The sequence below is a fragment of the Solea solea genome, chromosome 13 (genome assembly GCF_958295425.1).
Source record: "Solea solea chromosome 13, fSolSol10.1, whole genome shotgun sequence".
In the NCBI taxonomy this organism is placed as follows: Eukaryota; Metazoa; Chordata; class Actinopteri; order Pleuronectiformes; family Soleidae; genus Solea; species Solea solea.
The window spans coordinates 25,770,787-25,791,531 of record NC_081146.1 but is presented as its reverse complement, the minus strand read 5'-3'; the positions used below and the strand labels follow the sequence as shown (position 1 = coordinate 25,791,531).

The 20,745-nt window shown below is 43.6% G+C and overlaps 3 protein-coding genes across 5 annotated transcripts; 2 read left to right on the top strand and 1 right to left on the bottom strand.

The window, feature by feature from the left end:
• The first annotated feature begins 95 nt into the window (after positions 1-95).
• On the top strand, positions 96-9,988 carry vsig10l (V-set and immunoglobulin domain containing 10 like). Of its 3 annotated transcripts, XM_058647091.1 has the most exons (13): positions 96-1,512; positions 1,612-1,717; positions 2,215-2,544; positions 3,689-3,961; positions 4,329-4,595; positions 4,736-4,981; positions 5,309-5,587; positions 6,254-6,346; positions 7,025-7,243; positions 7,924-8,043; positions 8,146-8,186; positions 9,437-9,523; positions 9,606-9,988. In XM_058647091.1, exons 2-13 carry the CDS (start codon positions 1,645-1,647, stop codon positions 9,678-9,680), a joined length of 2,103 nt encoding a protein of 700 aa, XP_058503074.1. In that variant the 5' UTR covers positions 96-1,512; positions 1,612-1,644; the 3' UTR covers positions 9,681-9,988. The 3 variants fall into 3 exon arrangements, with proteins under 3 accessions (XP_058503074.1, XP_058503073.1, XP_058503075.1); XM_058647090.1 differs by lacking the exon at positions 96-1,512 and having other exon boundaries at positions 1,527-1,717; XM_058647092.1 differs by lacking the exons at positions 96-1,512; positions 9,437-9,523; positions 9,606-9,988 and adding an exon at positions 8,506-9,006 and having other exon boundaries at positions 1,527-1,717.
• A 57-nt stretch (positions 9,989-10,045) lies between these two features.
• Positions 10,046-14,363, top strand: lim2.5 (lens intrinsic membrane protein 2.5). Its single transcript, XM_058647096.1, has 5 exons — positions 10,046-10,496; positions 10,950-11,162; positions 11,920-12,069; positions 12,171-12,305; positions 14,213-14,363. The coding sequence occupies exons 2-5, from the start codon at positions 10,985-10,987 to the stop codon at positions 14,272-14,274; spliced, it is 525 nt and encodes a 174-aa protein (XP_058503079.1). The 5' UTR covers positions 10,046-10,496; positions 10,950-10,984; the 3' UTR covers positions 14,275-14,363.
• Positions 14,364-16,913: 2,550 nt separating this feature from the next.
• On the bottom strand, positions 16,914-17,915 carry LOC131471716 (free fatty acid receptor 2-like). Its single transcript, XM_058648431.1, has one exon. The coding sequence runs from the start codon at positions 17,898-17,900 to the stop codon at positions 16,914-16,916; it is 987 nt and encodes a 328-aa protein (XP_058504414.1). The 5' UTR covers positions 17,901-17,915.
• Positions 17,916-20,745: the final 2,830 nt, after the last annotated feature.

Sequence of the window (20,745 nt, the reverse complement as noted above, 5' to 3'; positions counted from 1 at the left end):
CATCATTTTTAAAATGTAAAAACATTAGAACATTTTTGAAATCTATGATAAGAACATGTTTCACGACTTTATCTAATGGGTAGACAGACTTTTCCAACAGGAAACTGAAGTTTGTAAAAAACTCACTGTCCCACACCAAACCTCACAGAGAAAATCTGTGATTTCAGTTTGTGGGGTCACAGGAGCTGCTGGTCTACTGCTGCCTCGTGTGGTCACTTTGTGTCACTGAAGTATGTCTAAATTAAAGATTAAATCAACTTTTTAATCATTTTAATACTTATATTTGGGACTCTGGAGGCCCTACCAGTCGCCAAAGTGTGGAAAAAGAATACTCAGTCCTTTTTTCGTGGTCCCCCTTAGTGTATGTATAGGCGATAAAACATGTGATGTTGAATTCCCTCCGCTTATGGCGGCAGCATGCGCATTTCACCGCGAATGTTACCGCCCCACCAGTAAGTTTACTTCGAGAGCTCCACAACTTCCAGCCTCAGAGGATTTCATAACTGACCATTCTGACACGTCCTAATTAAAAATATTTGTTCAGTACGTCCTCCATGGCCGGAGCACAGACTCGGTCTGATACAGTCACATACAGCGGCAGTTGGCGATCAGCGGTGCTGTCTCTAAGTGTATTTGACTGATTTACAGTTCGGCAGTGTTCGGCTCGATCCTTGTGTCGGACGTCTCTTCCTGTGACGGCACTCTCGCTGTTTTCCGCGCACGCTGCCATGTTGATATTGTCAGAGAACTAGTGGAGGGAGGGGGAGCGGAGGGAACAGGAGCTGAGTGAGTGCTGTGAAAAGGACAAATCAGAAACCCCCTGGAAGAAGTGGGTGTGTGTTTGCCTGTGTCTCATTTGCATTTAAAGGGACCATGCACAAAACCGAGCCTTCTGAAAGGGGCGGTTTTGCCAGGGTTATTGAACTGCTATGGTGCTTCATCCTTGTGGTATTTTGACCAAAGCATGTCACAGACATGTTCATTAGGACACAAGGGAACTATTGTAACTTGGGGAAATAGGGTATAACATGTCTCCTTTAAATATTTTAAAAGCCAGATTTGACAAAATAACACGTGAACTTCGTGATGAAGGCAGCATTGGATCACTATGGGGTTTGGTGTGGGAGAGTGAGTGGTTTACAAATTTCAGTTTCCTGTTCCCTGAAAAGTCTGACGTAGGTTTCATTTGATAATTGAAGCAGTTAAAACCTTTTTAAAATCTTTTTTTGGTGTTTTTTTTATCATAATGTAAAACTGAAGTTTATTAAAATAGTGAGTGATTAAATGAACACATTCTCAGTCTAAGAATTGTACCTGCTTCTGTTATTTGTACAAAAGCACACGTTTTTCAAATCAAATCAAAACGTGGAATCAGTGTCATCGGATTTCCTTAATAAACTCTACTGTGTGTGTGTGTGTACATGTCCACAAAGACTGTGAGACCAGCGTTTGTGTGTGTGGAGATAAGGGGTGTGGCTTCACATACATAATCAGGGCTTTGACTCAGCACAGGTGAGTGTCTCATGTACACTTCACACACACAGTCACCTCAACAACAAGGACACTTTCTTTCTTCTGGAAACATTAAAACAAACCCCTGTTATATTTCAGAATTTTCAGATTTCTCTCATTGTTTGTGCTGACATGCTGCGACTGGATGGATCATGGAGATGGAGTTCAGTTTTGCTGCTGATTTTTCTTCACTTTTATCTTCAGGGTAAGATCACGACATTAAGTCTGTTTACAACTTTCTACACATGTTTGATTTTACATTAAAAAAACTAACAAACAATAAAACTCCTGATAAAACTCCTGATACCGGATTCTTGTGAGACAGATGGACAGACAGGCACATACTCTGTGAGTGAGTGAGTGAGTGAGTTGTCTTTCCACTGAAAGGTTGTGGGTTCAATTCCTGGTTCTGCTCATCTATGTCCTTGAGCAAAGACATTTAAGCCCATGTTGCAGCGTGTGAATGGGTGAAATCTGTAGTGTAAAGCAGCTCATCAAGACTAATCTCTATATAAATACAGACCATAATAGCAACTCTTCTTTGTAGTAACGAGTAACAAAGAGAGTTAAAGGAAGTGTAGTGCAGTAAAAGATGTTAGAACTATAAATAAAGTAAAGTACAGATACGTGAGTTTTGTACTTTGTTACGTTACAACACTGGTTTATGAATGAATGAATGAGGGCTGGACTTCCTGCTGACAGGTGCTCACTGCAGTCTGAACATCTCGCCTGTCGGTTCCTCGCGTGTGATTGGACGAGCCGGCAGCAACGTAACCCTGGCTGTGACCTTTAGTGGAGCCACTGACCCTGTGGTCACCTGGTTCAGAGGATCTTTACCCGTCCTCACCTGGACCGTTGGCTCCAGTGAGACCGCAGACGTAGCCACAGACTACAGGGGGGTGCTGACCATCCAGGACGACGGATCCCTGACCTTCGTGAACGTGGCCGTGGACCATAGTGGGAACTACAGTGTCGAACTGACCAAGTCCGGACTGGCGAAAGCTGTGGCCTCGTTCACTCTCACAGTGTTTGGTGAGTCCAGCAGATTGAAACGGGGCCAAAGGAGGAGTTAAAACCGGTTTAGCGACTAAACCAAAGGGCGGAAGTAATAAAAATCTATGTCAGTTCAAGTCTACGATATCTTCAGAACATGTTTTGAAATCCTTTTGTTCAGATTTAAATAAGTGACACAAAGTGACCACACGAGGCAGCAGTAGACCAGCAGCTCCTGTGTCCGCGCCAGCTAAAATCACTGATTTTCTCTATGGGGTTTGGTGTGGGAGAGTGAGTTGTTTACAAACTTCAGTTTCCTGTTGGTAAAGTCTGTGTAACAGTGAGATAAAGACGTGAACATGTTCTGAAGACTAGACCTATTAGTAGACTTAAACTGATGCGTCTTGTTAAGTTTGCTAAACTCTGTTTTTGTGTACACAAGGCGAAGTCAGCACTTCATACAAGTACACTTAAAAAACAAACATTTAAAGGTGACATAGACCGGAAGCTCCAATTAACGCTGCGTTTGTGTGTGTATCTGCGTCATTACCTCGTTTATGAAACCCTAAAGTTTCAGAACAAACAGTTCAGCCACTGCTGAGAAAATAGTGTTGTATTGTTTTCCTGGGCTCTGCGAAGCGGATCGACACTTCCTTAATTTGATGTCGTCATCAGAAATCCTCACCACCGTAGCGCCTCCCGGTGCGGGCACTAGTCCGGGCACATCCGGTTGCGTACATTCAACTGCAGAAGAAGAAGAACTAGTCTCGTTGTAGCTGCTGAGATGCAGAGCATCCACCGTGCCAGAGGGGGAGCTGTGTATCTGAGAGCTGGCCTACCAATTACGTCACTTCCAGGTACCTGGCCAATCACAGGACAGTAGGAAAGCTCTCGTTGGCTGGCCAATCACAGCAACTGTTTGGTCTGAAACAGCGCGGCTGACGAGAGCGTCAGCGAGGAGATATTTTGATCGGCTCGTTTGCAGCGATTAGGAGGTTTTTAATCATGAAAACATGTTAATATATGTAAGTAGACCTCCATAACTAACATATATGTGTGATACAAGCATTCTATGTCGCCTTTAAATAAGACATTAGGGTGTCATTAGAAAAGAAGGACACGTATAATAAAGAGTGCAGATGTTGTTCTTCATCCTGCTCATCCTCTTCCTCTGCTTTCACAGAAATCTTCCAGAACGTGGATCTGAAGCTGCAGCCTGATCTCATCAAAGAGGGAAGCGACCGCTTCACTCTGCAGTACTCCATGTCACAGGGCGTGGTCCAGGACCACGTGTGGTTCTTCAAAGGCAGTGCATTAGAAACCACGTCACACTATTCTGTGGAGCAAAGGAGTGTCGTGATCCACCAACCTAACCGCAGCGACACCGGGCGGTACACGCTGTTACTGACCAACCCCTTCAGCCGCGTGGAAACTCACATTAATGTCACTGTGCTGTGTAAGATCCAGGCCTCGTTTTTCCACCAACATTTCCAGGAACTTATTTACCCGAGGAACAGAGTTCCCTGTAATCTGTGGTTTCACCAAATGTCTGATGTCATGTTTTTTTGGTAAAAGAAACATTCAAGAAATGTGCAGCAAGTTCATCACACATTTTGGGTACCCCAAAAACATGACCCACGACCCATCTGTGGGTCCCAAACCAGTGTTTGAGAAACACGGCTCTAAACATTTTTGTTTCCAATTGCGACCAAATCTGCAATATAAAAAAATGTTATGCATCATATAACGTATTTATATTTACTGACCCCTGCTGAGTTGTGGGGCGGGGCCTCTCACTTTCTCATAAGTCTCTTCATCTCCAGATGGTCCAGACGAGCCCACACTCGAGGCTCGTCCACCTCAGCCTTTCTACGTGTCTGGCGACTCGCTGAGCCTTGTGTGCAGCGCCGGCGGATTCCCGCGGCCAACCGCCCAGTGGATCTTTGGTGATCAGACTCTTCCCACTTCCCACGACGGAGTCCTGAATCGAACAAATGTGCAGATCAGTCAAGGAGGCGTTTACACGTGCACGTTGGTCAACGACGAGACTGGAGAAAAACGGCAAAAGACTTTGACTTTAAACGTTTATGGTTTGTAGACTTTGTTTCTGGAAAAGCTCAAATTTCCGTCTGTGTCATGATGTTTGTTATGATGCTTCAGTCGAGTCTGTGGAAAAAGAAAAGCATCATAAATGTGAACTAACTCTAATTCTAACTCTGTCATGGAGCAGAGAAGCCGTCGGCCAACATGACGTGTTCTGTACAGTCGGTGAATGAGAACACCCAGCTGCAGTACCACTGTCAGTGGCCAGGGGGCGCTCCACAGGCAGAGCTGTCTTTCCCAGCACTGGGCTTCAGCGTCAGTGGAGTAGATGACTTCAGTGTGACCGTCTCCTCCTCAGATGATCTTGACGGGAGAGTGGTCACGTGCACAGCTGTCCACCCCCTCCAAAACAATCAGTGCAACATCACTGCAAGTACGTTTGTAACACCAGATCACCACCAGGTGTCACTGTTGAGCAAGCATGTCAGACCAAGCCTAAGCTGATGTCCCGAAGCTATCGTGCCTTTTATAGTCAGTCGCCGGTAAGAACAGACAGGTGACCTTAATTGTGTTTTTACACACATTTTTTTGCAATAAAAACCGACCCGAAAAAAAATCTCATAAAAAAAGACTTGAAAAAAATCTCGTAAAAACAGAGTAAAAAAGAAAATCTCATAAAAACAGACCCAGAAAACAGGACATAGATTTTTAAATCCGAGCAAAAGTAAAACCTCTTCCTCTTCCTCCTGCTCCTCCTCAGTGAGTCCAGTCCAGTTCCTCCCTGCTCTGAGAACCACAGTGGACTCTGAGGGCAGGATAGTGGTGCTGGTGCAGTGTGTAAGCGACGCCCGGCCCGAGGCGCTGGTGTCATGGTCCAGAGGCGGCGACGACGTCACCAACGGGACAAACTACCAGATCAGCAACAGCACCACGTGGCTGCAGATCCGTGGTTACAACGTCAGCGACTTTGTCCAAGAAAAATACACGTGCACCTGCCGCAACCCACTGGGCAGCCAGAGCAGAGAGATCCAGCTGCAAGGTGTCATATCCTACACATATGTGTACATTCTCATATTCACCTGAGCTGTGTGCAGTGCCCCCTGTGTCTAGAAGCAGTATAAGATAATCCTCCTCACTTTTAGCCACTTAACAAAAGACTCATCTGATAAAATCACTTTAAGTCATTAGAGAAAATCAGTGATTTTAACATCACAGCACACAGGAGTTGTTGATCCACTGCTGCCTCCATCACTAAGTTCAAATGTCTTAATTTGTAAAATTCACCTTTTAAAATATTTAATTCAGACATATGTCAGTGACACAAAGTGACCTCACGAGGCAGCAGTAGACCAGCACCTCCTGTGTCCCCGCAAGCTAAAATCGCTGATTTTCTGTATGGACTTTGGTGTGGGAGAGTGAGTGGTTTACAAACTTCACTTTGCTGCCTGACCCAGGGCTTTACCGTGCCAAACTGTACCAAACCAAGCCGTACCATGATGAAAACACGGCACTAGAGACTGTTCGTGTTTCCCTGAGTCAGCTCTAACTATAAGCTTTGGGTTTTTTGTCTGACTTTAAATTCACTGGGAGCACAAAGAACCCTCAGTCACAAAGTTAACTTTAAACAAAGCTTTAGTCTTTACCCTCACTTCACCATCCCTCTCTCTCTCTCTCTCTCTCTCTCTCTGTGTGTGTGTGTGTCCAGGACCAGCAGTCTCTGATTTCAGTTTGTTCTCTAATCCAGAGGGAACCATCGTCACGTTGACCTGGGAGGTCCCGCCCACTTCTGTTGTCACAGGTAAAAACTGCAAAGATTCAAGGTGAAATCTTTCTTTAAATGAAATTTTAACACGAGCACAGTGAAACTGAAGGTCTGAGTCAGCGAGTGTGAAGTCATCTGTGTTCAAAACAGAAATGTGTGTGTGTGTCGTGTTCTCATGCTGGTCTGTATTTACATAAAACATAAAAAACCATCACAGTCAGGAAAAAAAGACGAGAAAACAAAACTAGTGAGTGTTTTTATTTGTATTTGTCTTTTTCTCAACACAGGATTTAAAGTTTAACATGTGATGTAGATATTTTTGGACAGGGGGCGCTGCAGCAGGTGCCCCATGCATGCCCAGGTGCATTCTGGTCCTTTTACATGCCGTCCTTCATGTCGTGTTTCCACCACAGAGCAACAGAAAACTTTTCTTCTGGGAAACAAAAAAAAGTCTCGTTAAAAACAGACCTGGAAACAAAAAATCTCGTTAAAACAGACCCTGAAAAACAATCTCGTAAAAACAGACCCTGAAACAAAAAAATTCATAAAAACAGACCTGGAAACAAAAAATCTTGTTAAAATAGACCCTGAAACAAAAAATCTCGTTAAAAATAGACCTGGAAACAAAAAATCTCGTTAAAACAGACCCCGAAAAAAATCAGCGTGATGTGGTTCAGTGTGATGTGGTTCAGCTCTGCTGCTTTGATCTCACAGGGTTTGACGTCCAGATGAAAGGACCGGACCTCCTGAGTCCGAGCAGTGTCCAGACTCAGCGAGCCCCGGTCCAATATCGCACCATCCAGCAGAGACCCGGATCTGTGCGCAAGACCGACGTGTCTGTCCTCGACCCCAAGCGGACCTATCGCTTCCGGGTCGTTCCCAAGGCTCGTACGACTGAAGGAGAACCGTCTGAGGTCCAGAGAATTGGTCCAGGTACGTCGAGTCGTCATTTAAGGCAAAGTTGAGGTTTATTTGAAGAAGTGAAAGTAGCTCTGATCAGAGACGCAAAGGAAAAACGATATCTACGTCACATGATCACGTCTTTATCTCACTGTGAGACAGACGTTTCTAACAGGAAACTGAAGTTTGTAAACCACTCACTCTCCCACACCAAAGCCCACAGAGAAAATCAGTGATTTTAGCTCGCAGAGACACAGGAGCTGCTGGTCTACTGCTGCCTCGTGTGGTCACTTTGGGTCACTGATTTAAATCTGAACAAAGGATTTTTAATGCCGAATTGAAAAAATAAGACCTTTGAACTCAGTGATGGAGGCAGCAGTGGATCAACAACTCCTGTGTGCTGTGATGTTAAAATCACTGAGTGGTTTCAAACGTTCCTGTTGTGTAACTGGAAAATGAGGATCTTAAGACATTTTCTTAAAACGGTGTAGATTGCAGACGCCAGCATGTTAGTGTGTGTGTGTGTGTGTGTGTCTGTCCAGGTATTACTAATGTTGTGGGGACCGCAACCTGTTTACACAGTCACGTTATGGGGACTTGTCTTCCTTGTGGGGACAAAAAGCAAGTAAATTACTACATTTTAAGGTAAAGATATGTTTTAAGGTTAGGTTGTGTGTGTGTGTGTGTGTGTGCGTTTGCATGTGCGGATCCAGGTGAAGGCCTCAGTGGACCTGCCATCGCCGGCATCGCAGCTGGAATCCCCTGCAGCCTCCTCTTCCTGTTTCTGCTCGCCGGCCTCGTCTACCTCTGCATTAACTTCTACAACAACAGAAGTGGGTCAAGTTGACTTCAGCACCAACTCTGAATCACCACAATGTTATTTCTCTTTACATTTCCCGGGATGAAAACGCTGAGTGGTTGTGTTTGTTTCGCAGATCGACAGGCGAGATATCCAGTGTCTAGAGCCGTGGAGAAGGTCAGAGTCACTATACACAGCTGAACTGAAACTCTGGGAGCCACTTTATTGTTTACAAAATCATGTTAAAACCCTTTAAAGGTGACATCGAATGCTTGTATCGCACATATATGTTAGTTATGGAGGTCTACTTACATATATTAACTTGTTTTCATGGTTAAAAACCTCCTAATCGCTGCAAACGAGCCGATCAAAATATCTCCTCACTGACGCTCTCGTCAGCCGCGCTGTTTCAGACCAAAATCACACCTCCAGAACGTAGACTGTGTTGTGATTGGCCAGCCAACAAGAGCTTTTCCACTGTCCTGTGATTGGCCAGGTACCTGGAAGTGACGTAATTGGTAGGCCAGCTCTCAGATACACAGCTCCCCCTCTGGCACGGTGGATGCTCTGCATCTCAGCAGCTACAACGAGAGTAGTTCTTCTTCTTCTGCGGTTGAATGTACGCAACCGGATGTGCCCGGACTAGTGCCCGCACCAGGAGGCGCTACGGTGGTGAGAGGAGTGGTGAGGATTTCTGATGACATCATCAGCATAGGGAAGTGCCGATCCGCTTCGCAGAGCCCAGGAAAACAATAAAACCCTATTTTCTCCGCAGTGGCTGAACTGTTTGTTCTGAAACTTTATGGTTTCATAAACGAGGTAATGACGCAGCTACACACACAAACGCAGCGTTAATTGGAGCTTCCGGTCTATGTCGCCTTTAACAAGTAACATAAGAAAATAAAAGTTCTGAGTGAACACATTATTTAAAACTTGAGTAGATTGTACTAAAATGTGTGTAGAAATCACAGGAAACTGAAGTTTGTAAACCACTCACTCTCCCACACCAAACCTCATAGAGAAAATCAGTGATTTTAACATCACACACACACAGGAGTTGTTGATCCACTGCTGCCTCCATCACTAAATTCAATTGCTTTTTTTTGTATTTGTCACTTCAGCGTCTGAAATCCTTTGCTCAGATTTACCTCAGTGACACAAAGTGACCACATGAGGCAGCAGTAGACAAGCAGCTCCTGTGTCACCGTGAGCTAAAATCACTGATTTTCTCTATGGGGTTTGGTGTGGGAGAGTGAGTGGTTTACAAACTTCAGTTTCCTGTTGGAAGTTAGACTTAAACTAACCTAGATTTTATGAAGTGAGCCTTTTTTAAAAATCTTATTCTGGTCCACTTCTCACTGTGGTTCTGACTCTGATGCTCAGACAATGTCGTACAGTTTTTTTTTTGCCTCTTTCTTGTCACTCAGACAGTTGCAGTCCAGTCTGAAGTGACTCCTCACCACCTGCTGTCAGGAGGACTCAAATCTCCTCCAGATTACAACAGATTACGGCAGGTACCGTTGGTTTTGTCTGATTAAACTACGTCGAAGTGGAACATTAATGTATTTTATAGGATTTATCCTTGTTTTTTTCCAGAATCCCTCTGAACGGTCAGTGGCTCTGCCCACGTTTGTCCCTCCACCTCCTGTCAGAGTGGCTACGACCGTCTGATCCGTCTCTGAACTGTCTCTGATCCGCCACTGATCCATCACTGAACCATCTGAACTGTCTCTGATCCGTCTCTGAACTGTCTCTGATCCGTCTCTGATCTGTCTCTGATCCGTCTCTGATCCGTCTGAACTGTCTCTGATCCGTCTGAACTGTCTCTGATCCGTCTCTGAACTGTCTCTGATCCGTCTCTGATCTGTCTCTGATCCGTCTACACGTCCTCCAGCTGTTTCATACGTGGATGAATGTTTTATACAGGTTTATTTTCCACTTTGATTCATGTAAAAGTGACATGAATGTATGTTTTGTTTTCTAAAAACAGTATTTATTGATGATAATAAATCTGATTTTAAAGTCACATGTACCTATTTAGACGGTTGTCTTCTGTCACAAACATTGACCGTGTGTGTGTGTGTGTGTGTGTGTGTGTGTGTAAAGTGTGAACCTCAGCATGTTCCATTGATCACAGCAGTAGTGCAAGCCTCTGCACATCCACAGTTCTAGAACAACAGACGAGGACGGTGCTGCAGCCTCATGTCCCCACAGACCCCGCCCCCCTAACGCCATCGCACCCACCACCCACCTACCCACCCCTGACCTCTGACCCCCAAAGTCCTCCCAGTACAGTTGAATGCAGCAGAGTCACGTGTGGTTTGTTTTAAAGGATTTTGCCTCCATCAACAGAAAAGTGCAGAGGAGAAGGGTTTTTTTTTTGGATTTCAGCGTCCAGCGTCCTCGTCCACACCTCACTCTCTCTGTCACTGTCTCCCTGAGGAAAGGCTGACTCTTAATTGGACTCATTTATCCTGATTAATTCAGGTAAGTTAAAGGGATAAATCTGGTGGGGCAGGTGGAGCATGATTTAGGTGATTTTTTGACGTAAACATGGACCTGTTCTAAAAAAAATTTTTAAATCACTGATTTTCTCTATGGGGTTTGGTGTGGGAGAGTGAGTGCTTTACAATCTTCAGTTTCCTGTTGGAAAAGTCTGTCCAACAGTGAGATAAAGACGTGAACATGTGCTGAAGATGTCATAGTCCTTAACTGATGTGGATTTTATGAGCTGAGTCTTTTGTTATATAGCGAACATTAATTTTGCTCCTCGTGTCCGTGCTGGCAGCCATGTTTTCACTGAGAGTCAGTGAACTGTCCCTTTAAGCCCTGCTTGTTAACTTTAAACACGTCTTCATTTCATTAGAGATTTGTGCTGTCTTTACTGTTTGCTCTGTGCTTTTATCACTGAATATGAACCGTCTCCTTCTCTTTGCTCAGAGCCTGAAGCCTTGGCTGCCGTCATAGTGTCACTCATGATGTACAGCTTCATGGGAGGGGGCCTGTTCTGTGCCATCATGGGGAACATCTTGTTGGTGGTCTCCACGGCAACAGACTACTGGATGCAGTACCGTCTGTCCAGCAGCTTCGCCCACCAGGGCCTGTGGAGGTACTGCATGTCTGGAAAGTGTTACATGCAGACTGACAGCATTGGTAAGTGGGACCGAGGAGGAACTCATGCTTTTTAGACCATTAATATTTTAAAAAGTTATTTAATTCACAAGAACTAAAAGAAGTACATTAGTGGACCAAAGTCCATCGAGAAAATCAGTGATGTAGCTCATGGGGCCACAGGAGCTGCTGGTCTGCTGCTGCCTCGTGTGGTCACTTTGAGTCACTGAGGTAAAGCTGAACAAAGGATATTAAAAGCCGAATTGACAAAATAAGACTTTCGAAAAGTGCAGAGGAGAAGGGTTTTCAGTTTCCTGTTCAAAAACAAAATAAAAACACTTTCAGTTTCAGTCTTCGATATCTACATCACTTCTCACTGTTAGACAGACTTTTCCAACAGGAAAGTTTGTAAACCACTCACTCTCCCACACCAAAGTCCATAGAGAAAGTCAGTGATTTTAACATCACAGCACACAGGAGTTGTTGATCCCTTGTTCAGATTGACCTCAGTGACACAAAGTGACAACAGGAGGCAGCAGTAGACCAGCACCTCCTCAATCACTGATTTTCTCGGTGGACTTTGGTGTGGGAGAGAAACATAACAATTTCACACGCAATAATACACACATTGGTTTAGTTGATCATACGGTCAAATTAAAAACAAAGTAGTAGAAACTGTAGAAATACCAAGATATCAATGTGTTGCCAGTGATGCTTTGAAATGATCCTGAATCATACTTCATGATGATGTTTGACTGCAGTGTCTTTGTCGTGTCTCTGTGGTTCTGCTCCTCCTCAGCGTACTGGAACGCCACCCGGGCCTTCATGATCCTCTCCGCCATGTCGTGCTTCGCCGGCATCATCGCGGGAATCCTCTCCTTCGCTCATTTCTCCGCCTTTGAGAAGTTCAACCGCTCGTTTGCTGCCGGCATCATGTTCTTTGTTTCCAGTGAGTTTGTCAGAGTTTGGTGACCAGAGAAAATAAACTTCATCATGAGCAGGATTACAATGAAAACACTGATTGTGTGTGTGTGTGTGTCTGTCCCTCAGCTCTCTTTGTTCTTCTTGCCATGGCCATCTACACCGGAGTGACAGTCAACTTCCTGGGCAAGCGTTTTGGTGACTGGCGTTTCTCCTGGTCTTACATCCTGGGCTGGGTGTCTCTGCTCATGACCTTCTTTGCAGGTTTGTTCACGTGAAGGACGTATGTGTGCGCTCAGCTGCCACTTTATTAGATACACCTGTTCAAACTCTTTAATTGTAGTAGCAAATACTTTCACTCAGACACTCACACACTGATGTGTGTTGTTGTTTCTCAGTGTAAAGCTGATGTGTGTTGTTGGTTCTCGGTGTAAAGCTGATGTGTGTTCTTTCTCAGTGTAAAGCTGATGTGTGTTGTTGTTTCTCAGTGTAAAGCTGATGTGTGTTGTTGTTGGTTCTCAGTGTAAAGCTGATGTGTGTTGTTGTTGGTTCTCAGTGTAAAGCTGATGTGTGTTGTTGTTGGTTCTCAGTGTAAAGCTGATGTGTGTTGTTGTTGGTTCTCAGTGTAAAGCTGATATGTGTTGTTGTTGGTTCTCAGTGTAAAGCTGATGTGTGTTGTTGTTATTTCTCAGTGTAAAGCTGATATGTGTTGTTGTTGGTTCTCAGTGTAAAGCTGATATGTGTTGTTGTTGGTTCTCAGTGTAAAGCTGATGTGTGTTGGTTATCAGTGTAAAGCTGATATGTGTTGTTGTTGGTTCTCAGTGTAAAGCTGATGTGTGTTGTTGTTGTTTCTCAGTGTAAAGCTGATATGTGTTGTTGTTGGTTCTCAGTGTAAAGCTGATGTGTGTTGTTGGTTCTCAGTGTAAAGCTGATGTGTGTTGGTTCTCAGTGTAAAGCTGATGTGTGTTGTTGTTTCTCAGTGTAAAGCTGGTGTGTGTTGTTGTTGTGTCTCAGTGTAAAGCTGATGTGTGTTGTTGTTTCTCAGTGTAAAGCTGATGTGTGTTGTTGTTGTTTTTCAGTGTAAAGCTGATGTGTGTTGTTGTTGCGTCTCAGTGTAAAGCTGATGTGTGTTGTTGTTGTGTCTCAGTGTAAAGCTAATGTGTGTTGTTTCTCAGTGTAAAGCTGATGTGTGTTGTTGTTTCTCAGTGTAAAGCTGATGTGTGTTGTTGTTTCTCAGTGTAAAGCTGATGTGTGTTGTTGTTGTTTCTCAGTGTAAAGCTGATGTGTGTTGTTGTTGTTTCTCAGTGTAAAGCTGATGTGTGTTGTTGTTTCTCAGTGTAAAGCTGATGTGTGTTGTTGTTTCTCAGTGTAAAGCTGATGTGTGTTGTTGGTTCTCAGTGTAAAGCTGATGTGTGTTGTCGTTTCTCAGTGTAAAGCTGATGTGTGTTGTCGGTTCTCAGTGTAAAGCTGATGTGTGTTGTTGTTGTGTCTCAGCGTAAAGCTGATGTGTGTTGTTGTTGTTTCTCAGTGTAAAGCTGATATGTGTTGTTGTTGGTTCTCAGTGTAAAGCTGATGTGTGTTGTTGTTGTTTCTCAGTGTAAAGCTGATATGTGTTGTTGTTGGTTCTCAGTGTAAAGCTGATGTGTGTTGTCGGTTCTCAGTGTAAAGCTGATGTGTGTTGTTGGTTCTCAGTGTAAAGCTGATGTGTGTTGTTGTGTCTCAGTGTAAAGCTGATGTGTGTTGTTGTTTCTCAGTGTAAAGCTGATGTGTGTTGTTGTGTCTCAGTGTAAAGCTGATGCGTGTTGTTGGTTCTCAGTGTAAAGCTGATGTGTGTTGTTGTTGTGTCTCAGTGTAAAGCTGATGTGTGTTGTCGGTTCTCAGTGTAAAGCTGATGTGTGTTGTTGGTTCTCAGTGTAAAGCTGATGTGTGTTGTTGTGTCTCAGTGTAAAGCTGATGTGTGTTGTTGTTGGTTCTCAGTGTAAAGCTGATGTGTGTTGTTGGTTCTCAGTGTAAAGCTGATGTGTGTTGTTGTGTCTCAGTGTAAAGCTGATGTGTGTTGTTGTTGTTTCTCAGTGTAAAGCTGATGTGTGTTGTTGTTGGTTCTCAGTGTAAAGCTGATGTGTGTTGTCGGTTCTCAGTGTAAAGCTGATGTGTGTTGTGGTTTTTTGCAGGTATATTCTACATGTGTGCCTACAGAATGCACGAGTGCAGAAGAGTGTCCGGCTCACGTTAAACATCACACACAGTGTCGAAGGTGCAAAGACTTCACTTCTTATTCCTAAATGGACAAACTATTGTTAAACAATAAAATGTGACACTGTCCTCTGTTTTTTTGTTTTTTATTAAAAGAGACTGTCAATCTGAACAAAAGCATTTCAAACGTTGAAGTCACTAAATAAGACATTTGAATTTAGTTGAATTTCTTGGTTGTATGAAGTACTAACACATTCATACACAGCCTCGTGTGGTCAATTTCAACAAGACATCGAGGTTTGTCTCGACATCCATGAGATGTTTACTCCGATGGTTTTTCTGTCTCACAATCAGTTGACTGTCGTGAGTGGAGTGAGCCACCCCCTGCTGGTAATGTTCCATTACCCCCTGCTGGCTCTTGAGGAATCTTGGTGTCTATATTTGGCTGTGGCAGATCTCCTTGCGGCCTCTTCATGGTTCTTTTTTGCCTGTTGGACTCATTGCAGAGTCTATTGTGTTAGTGCCTCATACAACCACACTTCAAAACACCTTTGCTGCCTCTATAAAATATTTCAGTGGGTCTGAGATAAACCCTAATTTAAAAAATGAACAATAGTTAACTGTAGCTACAAGTGACGTAACCACAAATGTGTTGTAGCACTTGTTCAATACAATCATAAGATTGACAGCACTTAGGCTCCTGCTCGCTACCCTCAACAAACAACAGCTCGCCCACCCAGACGGAGTCCAAATTGTTGCCGGTGACTTCAACCAAGCGTGCTTAAAGACTCTCCTCCCTAAATTCATCCAGTATGTGAAGTGTGCCACCAGAGGGGATAAGACTCTAGATCATGTTTATTCAAATACCAAGCATTCCTACAGAGCCACCCCGCTCCCCCACCTCACTGGGTTGGACCATCTATGCTTGTCTCTCACCCCCACATACACCCGCCTCCGAAGAACAACAAAGCCACAAATAAAGAGAATAAAAACTTGGCCTGAAGGAGTTCTTTCTCAGCTACAGGACTGTTTCTCTCGGACCTTATGGGATTTATTCATTAACACAATAACCTTCAGGAGTACACAGACACTGTACTGACACTGTCACTGTCAATAAACGCATCAGGGTATTCCCTAACCAGAAACCCTGGATGAACAGCGAGGTCCAGACTCTCCTAAAGAGCTGCAACACCACTTTTAGATCAGGTGAGGAGGCCCTGTACAGCACTGCCAGGTCTTATCTGAAAAGAGGCATCAGGGATGCCCAGCAGGCATATAAGAGGAAAATTGGGGACCATTTCACAGAAAATGACCCAAGGAAGATGTGGCAGGCCATTAACCACATCACCAATCACAGATTCAGACGTCTGTGAGGACCGCTGCAACGCTCTCAGAGGAATTTAACCATTCTTCGCTCACTTTGAGTCAATTTGGTCCTCAACAGACACAATACACCCACCACCCTCCAGCAACAACCCACTGACACTTCAGGAACATGAAGTGAGATGTGTGTTGAGGTCAGTGAACCCCAGAAAGGTGGCCGGCCCTGTGGTGTAACTGGGAAGGTACTCAGAGCATGCACCGATGAGTTTACTAGGGTATTCACCAACATCTTCAACCTGTTCCATCATACCACCATACCTGAAATCTTCAATTATAATCCCTGTCCCAAGACCTTCAGTCTCCACTGAAGATGCCATCAGCATAGCACTGCACACTACACTGAGTCACCTGGAGACTCTAGGGAACTATGTCAGGATGCTCTTCCTGGTCTTCAGCTCAGCCTTCAATAACATCATCCTGGAGATCCTAGTTGGGAAACTTTCCCACCTGGGCCTCTCCACCCCCATCTGCCATTGGATTAAGGACTTTCTGACTAAACATCCACAAACAGTCAGACATGGCCCCCACCTCTCCCGCACTTTAACACCCAGCACTGGCTCCCCCCCAAGGTTGTATACTGAGCCCTCTTCTGTACACACTGTTCACATTTGACTGCTCCCCGACCCATCTCTCAAACAGTTTGCAGACAATACCACTGTGGTTGGGCTCATCTCGGGTGGAGATGAGTCAGTCTACAGAGACGAAGTCAAAGGGCTGACAGCGTGGTCTTCAGCAAACAATCTTGCACTAAATACCACAAAAACCAAAGAAATAATCCTGGACTTTAGGAACGCAGACCTAGACCTAGGTCTGTGTGGAAAGAGTACACTCCTTCAAATTCTTAGGGGTGCACATCCTGGCCACCACCTATTTGACCTGCTGCCCTCTGGCAGGCGCTACAGGTCACACAAAACACACAAACAGACTCAGGGATAGCTTCTTTCCTAGAGCTATCACCGCAATAAACACCCGATATAAAATCCACACATAACCTCTATCCAAAAACCTGACATTATTTAATTTTGCCATTAATCTGTATCTGATACATTACTATTAATACCACAGAAATGCAATCACACCTCTTCATTCTCCTCTTTTTCATGCATATAGCTTATTTATTTTTATATTACAACATTTTTACCCCTTCATTCGTTTTTTTTTAATTATTGTTTTAATTGTCCTTAAATTGTTTCTTATGCACCAAAGGAGTTGCACTCTAATTTCCTTGTATGCAACACAATGACAATAAAGGCTATTCTAGTCTATTCTATTCTATATGATTATTATGAGGTATTTTTAGCTTGAGCTTGTTCCCTGAATTTTAAATCGATTGAGTCCACGCTTCCTGAAAATGGACTTTTCACCTGTGCAGCGGAAAGCTGAAGAAGAAAAGTAGAAGATTATGGGATCAATGCAGGTGTTGAAGACACAGAGAAGCAACGCGTAGTCTCTCCATGTTGGACTATGGACCTGAAAGAAACCCACCAAGTGAGAGACGTTGTATGGAATCACACACACAAGAAACACAGCTAGAGTTCCCAGGGCCATGCCGATCGCCTTCTGCTTCTGGTTCTGAGAAAACTGGGGGCGTCTGTACAGGATCCAGATGCAGTGCAAGTAGCAGTAAATACAAACTAGAAGAGGCACAAGGCAGAGCACGACGAAAACTTCAACACGCACCGGGAGGAGAACCTCGAGCTGCTTCTTGGAAAATTCCCTAAAGCAGAAACTGTTGTTAAGACTGGTGGAGTTTGCAGCTAAGTCTGGATGCTCCTGGACGATGATGCTGATGCTGCAATGTGCTCCTGCAATGATCCAAATAACAGCACTGATCACGATTGCATACAAAGGTCTTTGCAGCAGATGATATTTGATGGGGAACGCGACTCCAATGTAGCGCACCATGCTGACTGCCATCAGCAACAAGGAGCTGGTGTAGATGGTCGAGTAGAAGATAAAAGCAGTGATGGAGCACAGGACGGAGGGCAGATTCCACATCATGTCTGACACCGCCTCATGCATCTTCAGAGGAAGAAAGATCAAGAAGAGCAGGTCGGACACGGTCAGGTTGAGGAGCAGGATGTCCGTAAGTCGTGGCTTGGAGTGGATCTTGACACTGAAGGCGTAGAGAGCGAGGACGTTGGACGGGAAACCAATCAGGAAGGAGATGATGTAAACTGAGAGAATGATGTCGCTGTTCACCCCCGTGTCCATCATTGACCTGAGACAAAACAAGTCAACAAACACATGAAAAGACAGACGTCCAACCATCTGTCCATCCATCCATCATCCATCCAACCAACCTGAGACAAAACAAGTCAACAAACACATGAAAAGACAGACGTCCAACCATCTGTCCATCCATCCATCATCCATCCAACCAACCTGAGACAAAACAAGTCAACAAACACATGAAAAGACAGACGTCCAACCATCTGTCCATCCATCCATCATCCATCCATCCATCCAACCAACCTGAGACAAAACAAGTCAACAAACAACACATGAAAAGACAGTCGTCCAACCATCTGTCCATCCAGCCATCCATCCAACCAACCTGAGACAATACAAGTCAACAACCACCACATGAAAAGACAGACGTCCAACCAACCATCCATCCATCCATCCATCCAACCAACCTGAGACAAAACAAGTCAACAAACACATGAAAAGACAGACGTCCAGACATCTGTCCATCCTTATGTCCACCAACCACAATTATTCATCCATCCATCCATTCACCCATCCATCCATCCGTCTACCCGTCCAGCTTTGTGACATATTATTTTACCATAAATGTTATGAAACAGGAAAAACCACAGATGCAGATAAATGGATGAGGTCGATCAGGAAAATTAATGAGTTAGAAAAAATTAAATATTTGGGTCATATATTTACACACAATAAATATATATACATATATGTGTGTGTATGTGTGTATCTATAGCTATATACAATACACATATAGATATAGATATATATAATAAATATGTACTTACTTGTGTGTCAGCAGATGTGTTCAGAAGCTCTGTTGTTTGTCTTCAAAGACGACTCGTTTCTATTTAGTGAGCTGAGACAAAATGATCCACACTCAGCAGAAGCAGCAGGTCACAGTCAAACCCCCAGTCAAATTCACCTCACTTTATCATTCTGAGCAGTTAGTTAATATTAACTTTGGATGCAAAGCAGCAGCACATTATGGCTCAATGTTTGTTCATAAAAGACCTCGTCCCACTGTATAAACTCCATTTGACCAGGAGTCGGTTTGGCTTCGCAGACAAAGACAAGACTTGATTTCTTAAGTTGTTTGTCAATGTTTTATCTCAGTGATGTTAAAATCGCTGATTTTCTCTATGGACTTTGGTGTGGGAGAGTGAGTGGTTTACAAACTTCAGTTTCCTGTTGGAAAAGTCTGTCTAACAGTGAGAGAAAGACGATATTGTAGAATTACGCTGACGTGGATTCAATAAGCTGAGTCTTTTTTTAAGTGTCAAAAATCTGATTTACCTTGTGTCCCTGCTGGCAGCCATTTTGTGTTTGCGTCTAGAATACAAAATGGCTGCCGGTGTTTCAGTATCTCCTACAACAACACTTTAAAAATCCAAAGACAGTGAGTTCAAATGTGTTCTTTTCTGACTTCAGTGTTTGAAATCTTTTGGTGAGAATGACTTCAGTGACACAAACTCACAGACATGCACAGTCGGCCATTTTGTGTCTGCGACGCCAACACAAAATGGAAAAGCAGATTTTTGAGACTGAACAAAAGACTCAGCTAATAAAATCTACATCTGGTTTAGGCTACGATATCTTCACGTTCACGTCTTTATCTCACTGTTAGACAGACTTTTCCAACAGGAAACTGAAGTTTGTAAACCACTCACTCTCCCACACCAAAGCCCATAGAGAAAATCAGTGATTTTAACATCACAGCACACAGGAGATGTTGATCCACTGCTGCCTCCATCACTAAGTTCACTAAGAGTTTGTCAGACAGTGACCAGAGAAAATAAACTCTAGTCATGAAAAGGTTAATCATGAGCAGGATTTGAAAATCGTGCAGGAAACTGTAGGGTTTACTGACTGTGTGTGTGTGTGTGTTTGTGTGTGTGTGTGTCCATCCTGTCAACCTCCTCCCTTTGTTAGGTACAGCTGTTGAAACTCTTTAAGTACAGTAACAAATGTTTTGTTACTGTACTTAAGTATAAAATTCACGTAGCGGTGCTTTACTTTGTTATTCTTTGTTATTGTTACTCTTAATGCTTCACACTACAGTTTTCACCCATTCACACATCTTTCACTCACATTCAAACGCTGTACAGTAACAAAACATTTGTTACTGTACTTAACTGATTTTCTCTACGGGCTTTGGTGTGGGAGAGTGAGTGGTTTACAAACTTCAGTTTCCTGTTGGAAAAGTCTGTCTAACAGTGAGATAAAGACGTGAACGTGAAGATATCGTAGCCTAAACCAGATGTAGATTTTATTAGCTGAGTCTTTTGTTCAGTCTCAAAAATCTGCTTTTCCATTTTGTGTTGGTGTCGCAGACACAAAATGGCCGACTGTGCATGTCTGTGAGTTTGTGTCACTGAAGTCATTCTCACCAAAAGATTTCAAACACTGAAGTCAGAAAAGAACACATTTGAACTCACTGTCTTTGGATTTTTAAAGTGTTGTTGTAGGAGATACTGAAACACCGGCAGCCATTTTGTATTCTAGACGCAAACACAAAATGGCTGCCAGCAGGGACACAAGGAAAATCCGATTTTTGACACTTAAAAAAAGACTCAACTTATTGAATCCACGTCAGCGTAATTCTACAATATCGTCTTTCTCTCAGTGTTAGACAGACTTTTCCAACAGGAAACTGAAGTTTGTAAACCACTCACTCTCCCACACCAAAGTCCATAGAGAAAATCAGCGATTTTAACATCACTGAGATAAAACACTGACAAACAACTTAAGAAATCAAGTCTTGTCTTTGTCTGTGAAGCCAAACACAGACTCCTGGTCAAATGGAGTTTATACAGTGGGACGAGGTCTTTTATGAACAAACATTGAGCCATAATGTGCTGCTGCTTTGCATCGAAAGTTAATATTAACTAACTGCTCAGAATAATAAAGTGAGGTG

Coding starts and splice junctions, on each gene's coding strand:
- lim2.5 (XM_058647096.1), top strand. CDS start 10,985: ATGATGTACAGCTTCATGGGAGGGGGCCTGTTCTGTGCCATCATGGGG. Junction 12,070..12,170: donor CATCATGTTCTTTGTTTCCA/GTGAGTTTGTCA, acceptor TCTGTCCCTCAG/CTCTCTTTGTTCTTCTTGCC. Junction 12,306..14,212: donor GCTCATGACCTTCTTTGCAG/GTTTGTTCACGT, acceptor GGTTTTTTGCAG/GTATATTCTACATGTGTGCC.
- vsig10l (XM_058647091.1), top strand. CDS start 1,645: ATGCTGCGACTGGATGGATCATGGAGATGGAGTTCAGTTTTGCTGCTG. Junction 4,596..4,735: donor TTTGACTTTAAACGTTTATG/GTTTGTAGACTT, acceptor GTCATGGAGCAG/AGAAGCCGTCGGCCAACATG. Junction 5,588..6,253: donor CAGAGAGATCCAGCTGCAAG/GTGTCATATCCT, acceptor GTGTGTGTCCAG/GACCAGCAGTCTCTGATTTC.
- LOC131471716 (XM_058648431.1), bottom strand. CDS start 17,900: ATGGATGGACAGATGGTTGGACGTCTGTCTTTTCATGTGTTTGTTGAC.